Here is a 20425-nt window from a genome sequence, read left to right on the forward strand (position 1 = left end):
AGGAGACACTCAGGGGAAATGAACGGAGAGATCGGCTGATGAGCCAGCCTGCGTGGATCTGTACAAGGTCTGTGGGGAGGCCATTCCTTTCTAATTAGTCATAATGAATGTTGTTTGTTACTGAATCTGGAGAGACAGAGGGTCATTAGAAAGACAGTCTGTTCAGTACAGGACATTAGTCAAGAGTATCTTTGTCTGCAGCTTCATTTCTCTCAATTTGGTCATATTTAGCACATTTAAGTAGCAGGAAGTGTGATACTCTGCACTGCAGTCGAATTATATAAGATACTTCTGGAAGTGCTTTTTATTACTTCTCTTCTTTATAAACCCTAAAGTAGAAGACGCTCTAACTATGATTCAAAGCCCCGGCGATGCTGAAAAAATGAAATCTGAGGACCAAATCGCAATGAAAGCGTTGCTAGCAGTTCTAACCAGAGCTGTTTCTATTTTATGACCATCGATGAGGACCATAAAGTCCTTCCTGTACCTTCCAGAGGATCTCTCGTGAGGCCCAGCTGGCTGATGATGTAACGAGGGATGTCCGTTTTGATGCCCTGGCCCTCTTTAGCGTGTCCTTCAGCGGCCTCCAAAAGGTGGTAAAATTCCTCCGGGTCGAACTCCTGCAGACACAGCAGCCGGTACGAACAATGTTTAAACGGATCTTTCAGGGAGGGAAACACTTTTAGTTCCATATCTATAAAAATAAAGATGCTGCATGTTTTTTCCCTTTATTCAAACCTGCAATAGCTAACATTTTGGCCACCGGGGGGCAGTAGAAACACTGACATATTATCAGCTTTTAAGTCCATGTGGTGAACTTGCTGGTGAACAGCTGTGAAATTTACGCATCCAGCAGTTACAGAGCAACATTATCATTTATTTGGAGTTGTGATTCTGGCCATCTGGTGAACGTAACGATCGTAACGATTTTCACTCTCTTTAAGCTCTGTTTTTGGTCTCCACCGACTCCTGAGGGAAATATGTGGCTCTTCAGCTGCTAAATGCTCCACTATGCTCACCATTAAACCCCCCCGTGTTTGTTCTGTCCTACTGAGTAACACAAGACAGAAATGATTGAATAATTAAAATAAGAATAATTAAAAAGGTATTCATCCAGGTATTTTAGAGGCTGTTTATTGACGTGGAACATACCAGACACTCCAGCAGTCGAGCAGGTCGCGCTATGATTATGAGGATCTTCTTCACCAGCTCTCTGATGAAGTTTACCTCCTCGCTCTCCGACCTCTCTGTGGACTACACAGCAGCAAGCAGGGAAACATTCAAGAGATTTTTTACATGTTAGTTAAAAATTCAGCCCAGTTTGGGCCTCTGAACATCTCATTTTCCCAGAAATAAATACCTGCAGACACTTTGTGTGTGAAGGTGTTTCAAGAAACCAGAAAGACTCTTCTGACCATCTGGATGAAGACATATTCTGTTTGTTGCACCATAAAATAAGATTTTTCCTAATTTAAAAAAAAAAAAGTTGCCAAAAATCACACATGCCCTTGTTTAATTTGCACAAGGTCATATATATATTGGTATATATTGATTTTTCTTTGACAGAATAACACATTTGCTGCTTGTGTGCTCCACAAACAGCCGGGACAGTTGCAACTTCATTAGCAAGTGAAAACCTTCTTATGGCACAACAGACGAAGTATGTTTTCCTTTTTCATCCAGATGGTTTGAAAAGTATTCTGGAAACACCTTCAGAGCAGCGGTGAGTCTTTTAAATGACCTTCAGGGTTTTTACAAGGATGGCTGGAAAATGAGACGCTCAGCTCTGTGACTGAAATGTAATGAAAACTGGCCGTCATTAACAATGCATCCACAATATTTTCATGCGGTTCGGTGTAAACGTCCCTTTGATTGCCTGCAGACGCGCTCACCTCCTGAACGAGCCTCTCCAGCTTGTCGGTGAGCTCGCAGAAGTAGCTGGAGGTGATGAGTCCTAGCCGGCTCTTCTCCAGACAGTCACGGGCCAGTTCAATTATCTGGTGGTGGGCAAAGCCGAGCACGCCATCTGCCAAAGGGAGGACGCTCTCTGGAGAGTTGCTGCGGATGATGTCCTGAATCCTTTCTTCCATCTGAGCTGTGGCCTGCAGTGAGAAGGGAAGGTGTCTGTTTGCTGAAACATGAGGTAATTAACGGCCGGACAGAAAACTTAGTGCGAGCCTTTACCTTAGGAAACCGCTCCTTGTAGACGTGGTTCATCATAATAATCTCATGGTCGTAACATGATGGAGATCTTCCAGGGCTGGAGGATAAATTGCACTAAAATCAGCGCCTGAGCGGCGAGAACGGTGTGCACTGTTCATAAGCAGAGGTAAAGCAGTACCTGAGACTGCGCGAGCGTGGTCGCATGGCCGTCGCTCTGCGGCACTCGTCCCCGGAGATGCTCTCAGTGCAGAAGTGCTTGGAGAGGAAGTGCAGTTCATCAGGCGTAGGCTGGAAGGGCAGCTGGTGCAGCTTCTCCTGTGATGAACAGGATGACTGGAAATGAAACACATATACATTCAACATGAAAAGAAAAAGAAAAGGCAATTTTTTTTTTGTTTGGATTAAAATAAAAACAAAAAGGAAATCACGCTGAGCTTTGGCCGTTTCCCTCGAGTACCTGCCCTATTTTAAGGAATATCTCCACGTTTGGTGAAGTACACTTTTTTGCTTTTAGCCGCACAGATATGAAACAACAGCCAGGAGAGGGTTAGCTTAGCTTAGCTTAGCTTAGCTTAGCGTAAAGACTAGATGCAGGGGGAAACAGCTAGCCTAGCCCTGTCCAAAGGTTAAAAAAAGGTAAAACCTCAACTTGTTTTCAGGTTTCTGTAGATGTGTCCGGGCTAGCTGTTTTCCCTCTGTATCCAGTCTTTATGCTAAGCTAAGTTAGCCAGCTGCAGCTTCATAATTACTGTACAGGCATGAAAGTAACTCCTGTAACTCTCAGCAAGAAAGCAAATACGGCCTTTTCCCAAAATATCAAATAAAGCATCCTAAATAATGATGTGTACTGTGGACTCATGAGGCGGTGATTACTGAGCTCCAGACAAACCCCATTTGTGCTTGCACTGCATTTATAGCTTATCAAACAAACTGCTGTAACATGGATTCACTGCATTCCGGACAAAGTAAAACTCGAGCAAAGTTAAGCCTGATTGGCTAATCCGTCTGTGGGGGACATGTATAAAAAACAGACGGCAGACACGGCGTCCGGCTCACGGCAAACCGCTCACATTCACGTCTGGCGAAGTGTGTCTATGAATGTGTGCATCACTTCAAAAAGTCAAAATATTTGCAAAAAAAGGAACCTAAGCAGGGTTAGCTGAAGTGCACATGTGCTTTATTATGACAGTAACTACCACTACTACCATGAAGTATAAACACTTAGCCGAGGAGACAGCCTAAGAGGCTTTACGCAGTGTTCCCAAAATGAACCCGAGCTGAGGGAAATGTTTTGCTCGAGGGACAAACTTCAGGTGTTTTATGCAGCCGGACAGCGACCCTTACCACGGCCCAAAAACAGCTACTGCTGCTAAGGTGACTGATGTTTGAGAGAAACAAGGGCACGCTTCCTGCGACAGATGGCGTGAATAGCAGGAAATGCACTAGATGACCGAAAGCCACACAAAACAAAAACATCAGTAATTCCTGTGAATGAGCGAGTGTTTACACGTGCTCCGAGGCTGATGTTCGAACACGACTGAGCTCTGGTAAGAGTGAAAGCGATGCAGAGGAACTCGACATGATAACAAAGAGAAATTGTTCTTTTATGAGTGTGTTTGCTGGTGTGTCTGTGCCTGAACTCCACATTAAAGTCTATTTGACTTCAGTTCTTCGTGGTGACTTGGTGACTTTTATTCGACCAACTATTTCTCAATCTGGCTTTAACTGGGGCTGAAGGATTAATCGCTATTACATCGAAACCACCGTTTGAAAGACTGCATTTTCCAAATTTCAAGAGCTGTGATTTTAATTATGACTTAGATAATTAAACACGTCTTAGCGACCTGCAGCCAGTCAAGCTTTAAGCTGGAAGCCGTTGATTTCTCTATTTATTGTGGTGACAACTGTCGGCGGTAAATGTCTAAAACCACAAAAGCAATCTCCCCGTGCATTTTGGTTTTTGTGGAAGAACAAACGCCTCCATCTCATTTTTGATGTCTGAAAGAATAAGGAGCGTCTTTTTGCTGTTTGCCTCATGTCAGTTTCAGACAGACAGCGAGAAGGTAAAGACGACAAACAGCTGTCTGAATCGAGACCTCCAGGATTCAGGGCTGCGAGAGTCTCTCCTGTCAAACTTTTAATATCAAGAATATGACTAATTTAATATCTGCGAGGCAGATTACATACAGAAAACTCTGCATGTTTCTTTTTATGTTGGCTTTTCTCTGATTGGCTTGGAGGAGGTCAAAACATTACATTATCTATTAATGTAAAAGCATGGTCTCAAATAGAGGCCTGTAGTGTTTTTCCCACGCTCCTCGATGCCAGCTGTGTCGGTGCACGATGCTTACAGAGACGGTGGAGCTCGGCGTGTTGGTGCCATATCCAGAGGAGGGAAGCGAGGCCAACGACCAGCGGCGACCATCAGTCCTGTCGCACAACAGCAAACACAAACAGAGAATCGTCACGCTTCAGGGTCCGCACACGGACGATGGGCTGAAAACACTTTCAGTTTGTCTTTGTTCAAATGCAAATTTGCAAAAAAATGTCCATGTTTGTATTGGAAACATGTAAATGAACTCCTACAGTCCTAATGATCACATGGCCGTAAATGAATGGTGACCTTTCTCTGGTATTGTTCAAAATGATTCTATAGGAAACAATACACAGAAAAACAGGAAGTTACAAGAACAATGAAGCAGCTGAGTGCACAACTGAAACTAGATGCCAGACTGATGGAGACAAACTAATGGAGGGAGGTGTTGGAGGTCAAAGGGACAAATGTGGGGTTTAAGGGCAAATGGAAGCCTAACGCGAAGTTACCTGTCTGCTCTGTGGCAATGACTGTGGATTATAATAAAAATACACAATTACATGATATCATGTTGAGAAATGGTAGAAAAGAAATACTTCATTGATGTTTTTGAAAGCATTGAGCATTGGCAGAGAAAATCTACAACTCAGAGCTCAGCATACTCTCATTTTTCTTTAAAGAACGTGTATCTGACAAGCCTCCCTCTGGTTTCACTGCCCCATTTGTTCGTCTTCAAATCAAGCAAATATCAGCGGTTGCGTTTACCTTCGTGCAAAGGAGAAATGAGCGGAGGCACTAGGAGAGAAATTTCTAGGACTGTCTTGCGGGCTTGTTCCTGCAAGGAAAACAGAAGAAACGGAGATAAGACACATTGAAAAGGAAAACAAATAAAATTCAATCCCAGTTTCAAATTTGCAGCCAAACCAAAGCCTGGAAAGGTGCAGTGAACCACTGATGGCTGCGTTATCACAGCTCAGAGATGTTGGACAGGGTGCGTTTTAAGTTAAAAATTAATGAGAGCAAACGGCAAGTGATTCTTTCATTGTTTACTAATCTGCAGATTATTTGCACGATTAATTGTTTGGTCAATAAAATGTCAGAAAATAAAACGCTGGGAAATCCCTTTAAAAATAAAACCTTCACTCCACAGACGTACTCGTGCTGCATGCCACTAATTTAAGGGACATTATATTTGTAGAAACATTAATTTCAATGAACGGATACCACTTTAGCTGGAAAACCAACAGCAAGACTTAAAACTCTGGAGTTCTATTTGAATTTTTACCTCAACAGACATTTAGTTTGTGCTCCCTGATCTAGAACATTAATGCATCTCATCCGGACCCAAAGCGGTCTCTCAGGTCCTCAAGGCTGCAGCAGTAACCAGCAGAAACTGCAGCAGGTTTAGACAACAGTTGCTGTTCTCCGATTCGTCGCAGTAATTCATACAACAAGGTCAGCAACCGGGCAAACTAAATCCGCCCACGGCTCATTCCTAAGGATCATTTTCATCACAGCATATTCACAGAATGGACATTTCCCAGCGAACCAACAGCCCGTTTGGCTTAATGTCAAACGTCCTGTCCATCCTCCGCCCTCTTATCCTGCACCTTCCACTTGCTGTTGATCGGAAAACGGTGTGCTTTGACCAGATTGTGTTTGAAAGCCTCTTGGTTTTCACACAGCACTCAAAGATTCGTCTGGATGTCAAACATGACGCCTCGTGGCAGCGTTCGGTGTAGTTTAATACTCGCGTCTCACTCGCCTTGAATGGTTAAACTTCTGACAGACGCTGCTTTGCAAATGTGACAGCTGTAAAGCTAGAAGAGCCTGACAGGCACGCAACTCATCAAAACTGCCTTGATGCTGCTGTAAAAACTAAACGTGCCAGAGAAAAAAGGCAGGGCTTTTTTTTTTATGTGGGTTTTGCTAAAATGTAGTTCAGCTGAGCACATCCCCCAAAGAGTCCCTGCACACTTTACAGAGCAAGAATCACGAAATAAAGGTACGAATGGTAATATAACAGGAAACTTACAGAGAGCAACAATAGCTGTCAAAGCAGAAATCAGCTGTCAGAGGGAGCCACAGCATGGAGGAAAAAAGGGGGTTTTCAGCCTAGATTTGAAAATCTCAACAGAGTCTGTTTCCCAAATCTGCATGGAGATCTTATTCAAGAGTCCTGTTTCAAAGACGGAGAGCTCAGTGAGCAAAGGCTCGACCCACAAAAGATATTCAGTCAAATCCAGGAACAGCTGAATCATCATCATGAGGGGAACATGAAGGACGCGATGGAGCCAGAGCAGCTAAAAGACCTCAGGTCAGGCGTTACGTGATCGGACCTGCAGACCACATGAAGACCTGCTGATAGGTGAGCCAGCAGAGGCAAACTGCAGCAGGGCTGAGCGGCATGAGCAATGCAGGTCCTTTCATATCCAGGTGATGATACGCATTAGCTCATTTTCTGTAAATTAAGCCAATAAATAGTTTCAATAAAATGTGCTCACTCACATTACTCTTCCACTCAATTATGCATGTAACAAAATATAAAATATGAATGTATAAAATCGCTCACCACACTCGATTCGTGGGCTCTCTCCATATGGTTTGACGTGATTTGAGGCACGTGGTAAATAATAATAATAATAATAATAATAATAATAATAATAATAATAATAACAGTCGTTATACTGTTCACCTGCACGGCTGCATCAGTGCTGCACAAGAAACACAAACTGTCCTCCAAATGGTGAAAAATATTTCCACAAAGAGCACGATTTGTGACAACAGGATAAAAAAACAGAGCATATGACATAATATTTGTTTTTCTATCGTCATATCGCACTGCCCTACATGGCAGTCGTGGATTCTGGATGTTCTAAAAGGATTTTTGCATGAGAATTGGATAAAAAGTTTTGCATGTTTGCTGTTACGTAAATGACAGAAGGCAGTTTTTGTAACATACTTGATATGTTATCTACCATGTAATATATTTCAGACTAATAGGATTTTTTCAAGCGTGTTATGATTTAAGGAGGTCCACATGCAGCTAAAGAGAGAAGGATCCTCCAATAATCATGCAGGACCCCCTCCCTCTGCCTCCATCTTTAACGTCTACACAATGCATCATCCTCGCTGGTTATCGGAGCTTTGGGCCAATGAAGGCATTAAACTGCTGGGACCTTCTGAAAGGCGCCAATTAGCCGCCGTGTTTGCACTCCAATAATGTAAAAACAAACCTGTGGTCCTGCATTAATCAGACATAATTACATCCCTCACTAAGGGAGGGTCCAGACGGTTAATTAATCAGATGCTACGATGCCTCCACCTCCTGTGATCATGAAGACGGGCCTCCTCCATGCGGGGGAACAACGACAGAGCCACTGGATCTTGTTGGTGATGAATGTCAACTATTTCAATTGCGCTACAATCTTAATCACAGCCAATTAGCGATGATAACACGTTCCTTCAGGAGTTAGGCTGCACCCGAAGAGACAGATTATCTACTGAGTGCAATAAGAGGAAATATGGTTCAAAACAATGCTGTTTAATGAAGATTTGATCTGCCACAACACACCTACAGAGCTTCAGACTTCATTACTGTGCACGTCAGTTGTATGACGACACTAAATGGAACTGAAAGGATGTTTTTCTTACCTTTGGTACCAATATTACGACTGAGCCACAGTCTTAGGTCATCCAACAGCTGAACACATTCGTTAGCAAGAACACTGTGGCTTTCTGAGTCTGAGTCCATCTTGCAGTACAGACCAAACACTGTGAGTTTGCTGACCAATGCCAGGAAATAAAACGCCCTGCGGTAAATGAGGCCTCCCCTCCCTCTGCTCCCGTGCATTTCCTCTCTGCAGGCCGCCACTTCCTCACCGAGCACAATCACTGCCCTTCAACTTGCCACTGTACGGTTATATTCTCACCCAAAGCACCACAGAGCTGACCTGACACAGATTAACACTGAAGGGATGATAAAAAATGTATGCCTTCTTTTTAGAGCTTTGCTCTCTCTCATTGCTTTCCACAAGCCCCTGGTTCTTATGCTGTTAGTCAACAATATCCAACATGTGCTTTAACTGCAATTTGGTCCGTTTGATAATATCAACATCACATAAGGCTGCAGGATAAGTGCTGGTCTGAAGCCATGCAAAGGGAAACAGGGAAGGATTACGCATCTACTTGTGCATTTTTCTGTCTTGTTTTCCAAACTTTCTTCTGCATGACACAATGGACTGCATTCCCGAGGGAGAACATTGTGAATTGTGTTCACCAACGGGTAAATTTCCAACGCTGGGGCGAGGAAACAGTGCGTAGACGTTAACAGACATGCATAGACAAACACGTACCTGTCAGAGATGAGAGAGGGGAGTGAGGTCGCGGTAAACCTGAAGACTGACCGCTTCCTATCAGGCTTTTTCTGTTGCTCGTTCTGCAGCTGTGAAACCACAGAGTCAAATATTAGACAGGACACTGGACAAAGAAAGCACTTATGACAAACTTTCTATTGACAGCAGAAACTTGCACACAGATTAAAACTTGGTCCCATCAATGTGATTCATTTATTGAAGAGGAAACGTTTTGTCTAACAAAGTGAAGGCCAGCCAAATATCTACGGAAGCCAAAACAGGACATAATAATTAGAACTTTAAAGGCAATTGAATAGCAAATGTGAAATTTAACCACTACTGAAAACTTAATGTTGAAGTTTAGATAGCACTGAAATATTAAAAGAAATCCTCAACCTCAATTTATGTGGTTTGAATCTCTTTCACTGAAATTTCCAGAAGGAAATTCGCAGTTGGTTCGGATCCCTTAAAATTCTCATTAGGCGCCACCAACAGGCCAAGATTTTAATTTGTCCAGTGAGCCTATTTATGACCAAGTGCCTGTAAAACTATTGAAATTCCCACTGGAGTTAAATGTCCTTTGTCTTGAGTGCTAATTAGGAAATGCTAGTATGCTAAACATGGGGTGGCTGTGGCTCAGGAGGTAGAGCAGTTGTCTGCCAATCAGGAGGTCAGTGGTTCGGGTCCTGGCCTTGGCAGTCCACATGCCAAAGTATCTTTGGGCAAGATACTGGACCCCAAAAACTGCCCTCGATGCTGTGCCACTGGTGTGTGAATTCATATGTACATCGCTTTGGATATAAGCGCCTGCCAAATGACTAATTGTAATTGTAAAACACTAAACTAAGATGTGAACATAGTAAACACTGCTGTGCCCAGCCAGTAACACAGCGGTTTGTCTTGTTTTGTTCATAATGAACATGGCATCAAAATCATGTCAAAGCATTTTATTTCTCAAATTTGATTGGTTAAATTCAGATAAAAATCCGGGCTGCCTCTAGATGATAAATTGAGTTGGAATGGAGTCAAAAGTCTGATCAGATTACAAGTTTCTGACATCACCATCTAGCCACATGAAAAAAATCATTCAAATACTTACAAAAAGTATTTAGCAGTGGTTAAATTGCTGCTTAGATATTCTGTTGCTTGTTTTGGCCTCTCTGTGCTTCCATAAACATTGTCTCAACACAACTGTACGTCTGTATTAATGGACACTACAACTCAGTGTCTAAAACAGATAAAACCAATGATTCAATACATTTCTGTCTGCAGTCAAAAAGAAAAAAACAGAAATTTGCTCATGTGGGGCAGGTTTACAGTTCTGGATTTAACAGTAAATATTGGTGCACACAGCGACACAAAAACAAGAACATCCTGGTTCAGTCACCAAAAAAGCAGTTTGTGTACAGCACTGACAAGGTTTTCCGCTTGTTGGTCACGTTAAAGCAGGACTGAGACTCTCCAGGAGCCACTGTGATCAACAAAATGTGACTCATAATAAAAGTAGCCCAGCTTCTAACCTTGAGAGAAAAATGCACTTCTTCAGCAGCAGCAGCGTTCAATGTCCCGATTAGTCTTGGATTTATACTTTCAAATTAGAGGCAGTCAGTGGAAAGACATAATGCCTGAAGAACACGAATTCACTTCAAGGTCAGAGACTCAATGGCGTCCGGTTACATAACCTCCTCAGAGAACTGAACTACTTCAGAACAGAATATCTAAGATGTTATTCAGTAATAATTTCAATCCTGTGCAGAATACAAACACCACAAAAACAGATTCATTCTCCAGTTTCTCTCAGTGTGTTAATATTGAAGCTAGTCGGGGCTGTTCTCCTGCATTTTACTGCAGCTTTTAGTACAGTATGATAGTATTCTTACTGCCAGTTTCAATGCTTTTTCACCTTTAGCTCTTTCTTGGATGAAGAGTTTGATCTCTGGCAGAGCCTTCAGCGATGGCAGTTTTTCTGACAGCACAAACATTTCATTTTCATTCTTGCGGTGTTCCACAAGGAAGCCGCTTTGGTCCACTTTTATTTTTACTTCCTGTCAATGATTTACCACATGCTGTTAAATATGCTGATGTTATGTATGCAGATCAACTTTGTTCTGAAGGAATGTACATGTTGAGTTGCATACCATCACTAAATGGTTGAGAATGAGCAAATTATTACTGAAAATGCCCAAAACTCAGTGTGTTGTATTTGGTACTGCAACCCTGATTCCAAAAAAGTTGAGACATGAATAAAAACAGAATCAATCATTTGCAAACAAGCTGTGTTTACTGACAGCAGTTTTATGAAGTGCTCCTGAGTCCATGTATTAATCTCCTTTATCCAATCATGTGTTCACAAAGTGAATGCCCCTTTCACACCCAATCATGATACTATCGCCTGTTACCTGCTGACCTGTTTAATGGTGGAATGTTCCAAACAGGTGCTTTTGGAGCATTCCACAACTTTTCCAGTATTTAGTTGCTTCTGTCCGAACTTGTTTGAAACATGTTGCTGCGTCAAATTCTGAATAAGCTGATATTTACAAAAACAATAAAACTGATCTTTGTGCTGTTTTCAGTTGAGTATATGTCAGAAAGGATTAGCAAGCGATCACATTCTGTTTTATTTATGCTTTACAGAGCGTCTGAACTGATTTGGAATCAGGCTTTTTGGGATATTCTTGCCTCTGAGACCAAATTACTCAGTGTTAAATTAGATAACACCACACTGGTTCAATGATGGGGAAAAAGCAATTCCTGTCTTCTCTCATGACAGTACTGCTAAGAAACATCTGATAACTTCAGGTTGCACAGATCAGAGCAGCCACATTAGGTCTTCGTTGTTCTTTCCAGGTAAATGTGTGTGAGCTGTAGAAACAACCTTCACGGCTAACTGTGGTGGCAACATTCAAAGCTAGTTTTTGGCTGTTCGTGCAAAATGTCTTGTGGAATAATACACCACACTTGTGTAAACTGCCTTATATTGGCTTTTCTTAGAGGTACAATACACATCAAGTGAGTGGTTTAAAGTCCAACAGCAAATTATAGGATGATTGTTCTTTATAGAGCTTCTTCTGCCACAAACATCAGAAAGATTCAAAGTAGGTTTTCTTATAATAATTCATGAAAACAAAAAGAAAATGCATAACCTGAAGGAAAGAGTCCACAACAACGTGCTCCTTTTATATTCAAATAAGATCTGAATCCAAACGTCATGTGTGAGTCAGACATGTTTTGTTTTATAGCTGCTGTTGTTTTTTCTTCTCATCGCTTTTTCAACTAAATTTATGCACGAGGGCTGTTATCTATTCCCGCTTTGCAACTATTCTGTTTCATGTTTTTATTTAATACTCTGAAATGTTTTTATTTATCCCTTTTTCTGTGGATACATATTATGAAGGAATGGGTGGTCGGAGCTGAAGGGCTGGGTGTGATGGATGTGAGTGGGGGGTGGGAGGGAGGAAAGCGTTGGCTGGCCTTGCCTCTATGTGATTATATTTTTATACATTGTTGCATTTAGAGCTCAAGTGCTGTTATGTTACAACACCAACAATGATCATGTTGAAATAATAAAAAACAAAAATTGATAATCTCACTGTAGACGGTACTTCAGTCGTTGCTGTGTTGGACCCTTGAGTCATTTCACTGATTATCAGATCTCAGCATTTGGCTTTGTCTTGTTAATTATGTGATATTAAAGCGTTACTTGTTTTTATTGTTACTGTTTATGTGTGGACCCCAGGAACACTAACAATCCCGGGACCCGAATAAAGAAGCTCAGAGCAAAAAAGTGTCAGTCAGAACCATCAAATGCAGACGAGCAGGCAACCTTCATCTCTTCGTCAACAGCGCCGAAGAGCACAGGTGCCGCTGCAGAGCCCTGAGAGCTTCAATGTCACGTCAGCAGCAGAGGAGAGCCGAGCACATTTTTTTTACAAGAGTTGATAATGACGTGCAAAAAAGCTCTCGACGCTCCAAGCTTCGAATACACTGAAGACTTAGAAAACGCTGAAGGCTTTGATGCATACAAACGCAATTACAACAGAGTTCTGACAGTTCACAAGACGCCTGCTGCACCAATCAGGCGCAGTTTGTTTTCTCCCTGAAGTTTTTGCATTTAACGGCTTCAGCAGCAGTGAGGTCAAGAGCTGAAGGTGTGGCGAAGCTTTCTAAAATAATCCAGCACATCTTTTATGCTCATGCTCACAAGAGTTGATGTAAAAATGAATGCTACCACATCAGATTCACCCTCTCATGATCAAAAGTTGTAATAGATTACCATAGAAATGAGGCAGGATCAGAATCGGCTTTATTGCCCAGGTTTTTTAAAACCTTATTTTTATTTGCATGTTTCTGTGCAGCAACTTCAACATTTCAGCAGTTTCAGCCTCGGGGTCTTCATGCAGTTTCCTGTCCAGGATCTGCACCCTGACAGTGTGACATCATTTCCTGTAGTCGCTCCATGACCGCCTCTCATTCATGGACTGCTTTGCTCTTACAGTTATTTTGTCTACAGCGCTGCTCTGAGGACATGCTGTTAACAGTTGTATTATACATATTTTCCAGTGACACCACTGATGCTGCTAAACTTGTTTTCCTCTGCTGATTTCTGACTGCAGGATTTGAAGCTCTGCAGTCTGATTTTTGCATTTTTGCAAATGAAACTTGCCCACAAACAGCGTGGAAGATGTTTCCTTATATGGCAGTTTTAGGGACGGGGATTATGCTAATAAAAAGGTTGAAATCTCACATATGCACACCTCCTCATGAACAGGTGGCATTTTATTGAATTGCATTTTGTGCAGCTAGTACAGTATTTTTTAAGGACATGCACACTTGGTGTATCGGAAATGAGCGTCTTTGTCCAGTTAAGCGACTTTAAACTCTTGTATGACCAAACCTCACAGAAAAAGTAAGAAATCAAGAATGAGAATCCAAAAATGACGGACAGCAGAGGTTTCCAAAGCTGCTTGTAGGTCTCTGCAGGCCTCTGGCTGCCACGCCGTCGCACCAAAACCTCCCTGAATCGGAGGGGAAACCCTGTTTTGACTGAAATCCCATTCATCCTTGTTTACTCGAGTGGTTTCCAGGGCTAACCCCTGCAATCAAGAGTGTGGACACATGCCATGAATCATTTATCATGAACGGGAGGGAGTGAATAATATCTGGTACACAGGTGCTCAGTCAAAGAGGATCAGATTTATCGAGGTCTATTTATACCCACTCACTGTGGATTAGGCCAAGAGAATGCCACACTGCTGCCCAATCAAGCCCTCTTGTTGCTTCACCCATCCCGGTGTTTGTACCCCCATTAGAGAGCCGAGGGCCACTCATGGAGACACGCAAGTGAACGCTATTGACAAAAAATAAAATAACACACGCCAGGATGACCCACAGACCATCTTCATGCCGTTTTATGCTCAGATGAGCTTTGTTGGAGGCACCTCTGTGGCCAGAAAGGCTGAGTGAGGGGAAAAAACGTGGCTGTATAAAGGAGGGATAAAGAAACCCTGGGCGAAGACGATAGGGAGAAAGTAGGCCAGTGTTGTATGCTGTACTGCAGATGTGTGAGATTTCCTGGAACGGATCCATATGAGATTTACTCGTCTCGGTTATATGCAAAACCCTCAACCTCATCGCACCATTGTTGTATTACACAGGAAATCTCCACGAGCGACTAAAGATGCTCCACAGAAGGTGCTTATCAAAGTTAGAAACGCTTTGCATAACGTGGTAAAAATATTTAGCCGTCCTCATCCTACTTTCACTTTAAAAGTTTACATTTATTTCATTTTCTACACTGACCTATATTACTGGAACTCTTCATTATTACAAAGCAATCTGAATGTGTCAAAAACAATTTCTCAGACTTCAGCGTGCCAACTTATTTTGGGTACCGGAAGAGGCAGAAATAGATGAAAGCCTTTGATCTAAAAGGCTCTGAACACAGATAAACTTGAAATGTCTCATCCTGACCCTCGTCAACAGAAAGCCATGATTAATCTTTTTTACTTGTGTGAGTTTTGCTCTCTTGTCAGAGCTGTCAGGTGAGCTGACAAAGCGCAATGCCACATAAATTGCTGCTCCTCGCTGACAAACCCGAATTCAAAGTCAGACATATGACACACACACATGCTCTATTAATAGCATTTAAAAAGTTGCTGCTTGGGTAAAAGCAACGCAGCCCATTTTTCCAGCCCCTGAAGACGATGTCGCTCTCTACATCTGAAGATGTACAGTGTAACATGGAGACTCAGCGCTGACTAATATCTTTGTTTAGTTCAGTGCATCAGATATTTAACGACTCTGACTTCCACATACAGACCTGTCAGCTGCCTCAGTGCTGAAAAACAGTTCATATCAAATTATTCTGCTCATAACTAACGAGGCCGTGGCTTTCAAATGAAAAATATATTTACACCCCCCCAAAAAAGAAGTCAGCATTTCATGTTAAGCTGCTCTGCACTATAAAATGGGTCAGGACAGGGATTAAAAATAAATATCAGTTATATGGGTTTCACCAAACCATATACAAAAACTGGGATCAAGTGGCTTAGCTGTAAACCAGCGTGTACACACTCTGAATCACATAAACCACCGACATGTTTTTAATTCGGCGACGTTAAAAAGTCGAGGCGGACAGAAGCTGAAACGCCAGAACAACATGAAAACAATCCCCGTTTCCACGTTCCAACTGTTAATCAATGCAGATGGCATACAGGAACATGAGACTGCCTCAACAGCAAACACTCGATTACCACTGGACTAACAAAGCAAATAACACACAATAGGAAAGAAGGGAACACCCAGCTTCTTTTTCACCCAAGCAGCTCAACTGACCTACTGTAAATACAAAGAGAAACGCGCCTCTTCCAGAAACTATAAACTAAGAAAACATACTCATTTCTGTGTCTGATCAGAAGCTTGTCTGCACAGAAACAAACCAGAATTATTGTCATTACAGCAGAAAAGGCTTCAAACTGTTACCTTTTGGAGCGGCGCAGTCGGGCTCCACTGAAGAAATGTGGCATGTTAAAGTTGGACAGCACTGTCCACAGACTTGAATCTGACATTGTGTCCAAGTCATGCCAGAGAGGGAGATGTAAAGGGGGCTTCTGAAGACCCAGAGAGGAGAAGCGGCGGCGGCTGTCGGGGTTCGGGAGGATGTGACCTCCAGAGCAGTCCTGACAAGTACTCCTACAACAGCTCTCCTTAGGTCCAAACTTCCTCTGCACAGGCACATCTGCAGCCAGCTGCGGCATAAACACACCGGCAGAGGACACGCTGTCCTCCTCTGTCCTCAAATAAAAGTAATCCAGGGAGGATCCTGAAAGGCGCACAGAGTGTGTGATCCAGGTCAGGCGTTGACAGCCTCTACTGTTGCAGCGATGTGACACTCAATACCAGCTGACTTTTTGTTTCAGCGTCTCACTGCGACTGTGCTCCGTATCCCAAACACTCACCCTGCTCCCTTCGCTCAACATGCTTCATATCATGTAACAGGCATCTACCACTTCACATCCTGTGAGGGGGGGGTTGTGAGACAGAGGGGTGCTGCATCATCAGCAGATGCTGCTGTGCACTCGCAGCTTTCACACACTGGCTCCCCTCCAAAAGTTCGGTGGGTCAGTGTATTAAACAGGGCCTATTTGAAATGGAAATGCGGTGCTTGTGCACGGCTTTCTCCTGCCTCTGCACACACTCCTCCCTCAGCCACCTCATTCATATGATGAGAGCCTCACCTTAACTTCATCACCTTTGATCTCTGCTGATAAGCAGCCAGACACAAATGACGACATGAAAACACGCAGGCCTAAAGTTAACAACACCCACCTTTATCCAAATATTCTAATAAAATAAAACTGACCTTTCAGAAAAGGAATAGTTGTTTTTTTAAGAGCTGAACACACTCATGCTCATGCACGCATCACACACACGTATAAAGTGGCATTTTGTCGGCTCAGTGATGAATTTGACTTTGGAGTCCTGCATGTATGTGTGAAGGTTCAGGGTCAGCTGATCACAGCAGCGACGCATGCAGACAAATGCTCTGAAGCAGCAGAACAGAATAATATTAGCATTACAGCCTGTCGCTAAGAGTCCAACCTTAGGACCATTGATTACTTTTATCCAGTGATTATGAACAAAGTTCAGCCTGCAGACAGACACTCGCTGCAATAACAGAGGCCGAGAGCTGCGATAAGAGCGCCTGTGTTAGTGTGTGCGGAGTCTGAGCATGCTGTGATCACATGACTGATGGAGGGAGGTGTACGGTTCACTTTCACCGCCCGGCTTCAACACATTCATCGAGCTTGAAGTCAACAGAAAAAGCTTTCGCCATCGTGTGAGCGAGAGAGAGCAAAGACAAAGGCACATTAAAAGAGTTTGGCAGCGACGTGGACTGAGGGCTGATATTTATTGATTGAGACGTCAACTGACAGCAAATTAACAATTCTGATAATGGAATAATGGTTTAAGTCATTTTCTAAATAAAAAATCTTCTCTAAGGTGAATATTTGCCAGTTTTCTGCGTCTTCAATGACGGTAAAATGAACTGTTTGGACTGTTAAAACAGGTCATCACCTCCAGTCTAAACCAAATACGGTATTTCCAGTTAGTGAGAAGGCGTCTGAGGTGGACAAATGTCAAGACGAGACAACGTCTGGACCAGATTCTGCAGACACGTTCATGTGAGAGCGACAGCTGGTGGTCATAATGCACCTCTGTGGCACCTCTGCTGTTCTCACCTGCGACCTTAAAGCTTTTATTTTGAAAGTATGTTAGTTTCACCGTTTGGAGTCATGTGACGTTTCCATATAACTGCAGGTCAATTGCATTGTCGTAACACTGGCAACGATGAACAGGAGGGCAGAAGAAGCGGCTCGACGAGCGGCTGAAAGCTCCTCTGAGGAAGTGCACAGCGAGGACCATCAGGACGCTGCAGATCAGTCCAATCACTGGCCGAGTGCATCGCCTGGAAGCCGCTGAACAGCTCAGGGAGGGAGAGGGAGGAACACCACGACCAGCACACCTCCACTGGTTCTACTTACACGTACCTGTGCTGTAATAAAGTGCCATCAGAAGCCACTTCTGCCCGTGCAGAGTGTGTATGTGTGTGCGTTCCCTCGCAGTGGCTCAGTCCATCTCCCCACAGGCCGGCGTGACAGCTTTCACTCTAATTATGGCTCTGCTCTGTTTCTGCGCTCCACATAAGAAACGACGGTTCAGACGGTTCAAAGTCAAACTCGCACAGAGCAGCGTGAACAGAGAGGTCACCGGCAACACCGACACCACAGCTACCGTCCTCTGCCTGACTTATGATTCAGGTCTGGCCGTGGTTAGGAAACATCAGTTCTGATTTAGTTAAATATGGAGATGCAGCATGTGCAGCATGTAATGAACGTATAGAGCGTTTCTCTGTGGGATGAGGAAGAACTGTCAATCATGACACGCAGAGGACAAAGTGCTTTCTTTGCAGCAATTAGCACAAGCACCAATGTGTTATCATTCATAAATCCTGGGAACAATCGGTGTACTTTGTCTATTCTGATGAGCGATTCAAAAACATGGAAGCCAAAAATAAAAACAAGCTTTGCACGGTCACTTTCTTTCTAAACAAACAAAAGCTGTACTTGTGTCATTTTTACCACTTCCTTGTCTGTATGCACAATATAAACAAAGCAGCGCTCCACAGTGCGATGTTACTCCACACTGACCCTTTAAATGCTAAAAGCATTAAATGCAGGTAGCTCCAGGTTTCAGTTCACTGGCTAAACCTCTGATAGTGAAGTTACTGCATGTCCTTCAAAGCAGTTTTATTACAAAACATAACCAAGTGTTTGGCAGAGCGAAACTGCCGCTCAGCTGTTTTCAAACCATGTCGGTGCCATTTAAAGCTGCATTAAGACCCGACTTCAGCCCCGCGTGAACGAACTCAACCTGCTCATCATCTGTCAACGCTGCAGAGCTGCTGATGCAGAGGACTCCGGGGAGGAGACGCAGCATCATCAAGCAAAAAAAAAAAAAAAAAAAAAAGGTTGATCCTGGTTCAACTTTTGACACAACGCGACATCTTCCTGCAAGATCCCATGCTGGCCAATCAGAGACATGCAAGCACAGATTATTTTGAAGGGTGAACAGTGATTTTTCAACAGTTTGCATTGCTCTGCAGAGCTCTGACGTCTGATAAACCTTCAAACTGATGGATCTCTTACTCTAACTGATCTCCTCAGGTCATATTTCACATCTCACCGAGCTGTTTTCGGTCTGAACGTCCACTTAGGCTGGCTCCTCTCCTGGCTTGGAGGGCTCACTAAAGCTACATCTTTGAGAGTAAAACAAAATCCATGCATAATCTATAACCCTCATGTACAAGTATTAAACACTATAATGCTTTCTCTGCAACAGAGCTGGATCAAAACAGAAAAACACAGCCTCAGCAGCTTCAGGTTCACCTGTGAACATCGAGGCTTACACGATTTTAACACCTGGGATGTTAAAATACTGCAATGTCACACTAACTTTGCCACCAACTTCTTAGATTAGGTTGGTGCAAAGTGCTTTCTGTCTAATGGTCCTGTAGATGCAGCACAATGGCCTCCATGAATACAAGTCACAGGTTACAGCATCATTCTTTGAACATGTGAATCGGGCCTCATCTGGGGTCATGACACACGGCGCCGCAGCATCAAAGTGAGTCGCTGTATTCAGAGCATCGGTGCACGGTGGAATAAAAAAACTGAAATTGTCAGAAAAATAAAAAAGAGTGCACTCACTGGAGCTGACTCACTTAAATGCCTGCTCCCCTTGACTTTCTATGAAAGCTGAGCAGAACAAGAGGAGATCGGAGGTGACATAGGTGGGCGTTTCATTCTATTCATTGATGCAGAAAATTCTTCAAAATTGAGAGTTTTGAATGAAGTGGAAAAAAAAAATTCAAAGTTTGGTTCCAACTATTGGAAAAATCTGAGTCAAAAGAAGCCAACAAAACCTGAGAGAAACCATAGACCGACACTCTTTTGTTAGTAAAGCATACAGACATTTATCACGCAGTGGAAATTCAGGTTTTTTCTTTAAGGCTTAAACAATTGAGTCCTATCTGGACTGTGTTTAAGAGAAGCTGCTGCAGAGGAAAACTGAAGCTAACCATGAAGGTGGAACACAACATTTCAATATGATGAAGGCAGTAAGCAGTGAAGAAATCCACCTTTAAATATAACTAACGGTCGAGACTTCCCGTCTTCTCTTGGCCTCCTTTGTCCAACCAACCAGTAAGGACAAACATCAGAGATATGCATTTCAGATATAAGTCAGTCGAGTTGAATCGACCAAACCAGAGCTGGTGATTGTTGAACGAGTGAGTTTTATATGTTTCTGTTGGGTTTAAATGAAGTGTAAAATCGCTGGTTTTGTCAATGGAGTCTGGCTTTGAGGAGAGCGGCTGTTTCTAGTTAAACAAACGGGATTTTCCTCTGTCACGAAAACATCTATCTCTGCAGGGATCCTTTCCATAATGTTGACAGACACTTAGAATAACAATCTGAGCCCGTCGGTGGCAAAAACACTTTCAGCTGACGGCCACTGACAGCCACAGTTGCCC

At 43.0% G+C, this 20425-nt stretch overlaps 1 protein-coding gene across 10 annotated transcripts in view; it reads right to left on the minus strand.

The window, feature by feature from the left end:
* The window catches only part of mast4 (microtubule associated serine/threonine kinase family member 4), a 90168-nt gene that overhangs the window by 17463 nt on the left and 52280 nt on the right, over nucleotides 1–20425 (minus strand). For 5 of the 10 annotated variants that reach the window (XM_070988342.1, XM_070988337.1, XM_070988343.1 and 2 more), the window contains 9 exons: nucleotides 8833–8921; nucleotides 5243–5312; nucleotides 4987–5007; nucleotides 4515–4593; nucleotides 2342–2496; nucleotides 2185–2260; nucleotides 1893–2102; nucleotides 1153–1254; nucleotides 488–620 (listed from right to left, as the gene is read on the minus strand). In XM_070988342.1, the coding sequence (XP_070844443.1) occupies nucleotides 488–620; nucleotides 1153–1254; nucleotides 1893–2102; nucleotides 2185–2260; nucleotides 2342–2496; nucleotides 4515–4593; nucleotides 4987–5007; nucleotides 5243–5312; nucleotides 8833–8921 (935 nt within the window). Of the gene's footprint in view, nucleotides 1–487; nucleotides 621–1152; nucleotides 1255–1892; nucleotides 2103–2184; nucleotides 2261–2341; nucleotides 2497–4514; nucleotides 4594–4986; nucleotides 5008–5242; nucleotides 5313–8832; nucleotides 8922–15813; nucleotides 16426–20425 lie in introns of those variants that run through there. The other 5 variants (XM_070988344.1, XM_070988338.1, XM_070988345.1 and 2 more) reach the window with 5 other exon arrangements.

Source organism: Chaetodon trifascialis, chromosome 20 (assembly GCF_039877785.1).
Source record: "Chaetodon trifascialis isolate fChaTrf1 chromosome 20, fChaTrf1.hap1, whole genome shotgun sequence".
NCBI lineage: Eukaryota > Metazoa > Chordata > Actinopteri > Chaetodontiformes > Chaetodontidae > Chaetodon > Chaetodon trifascialis.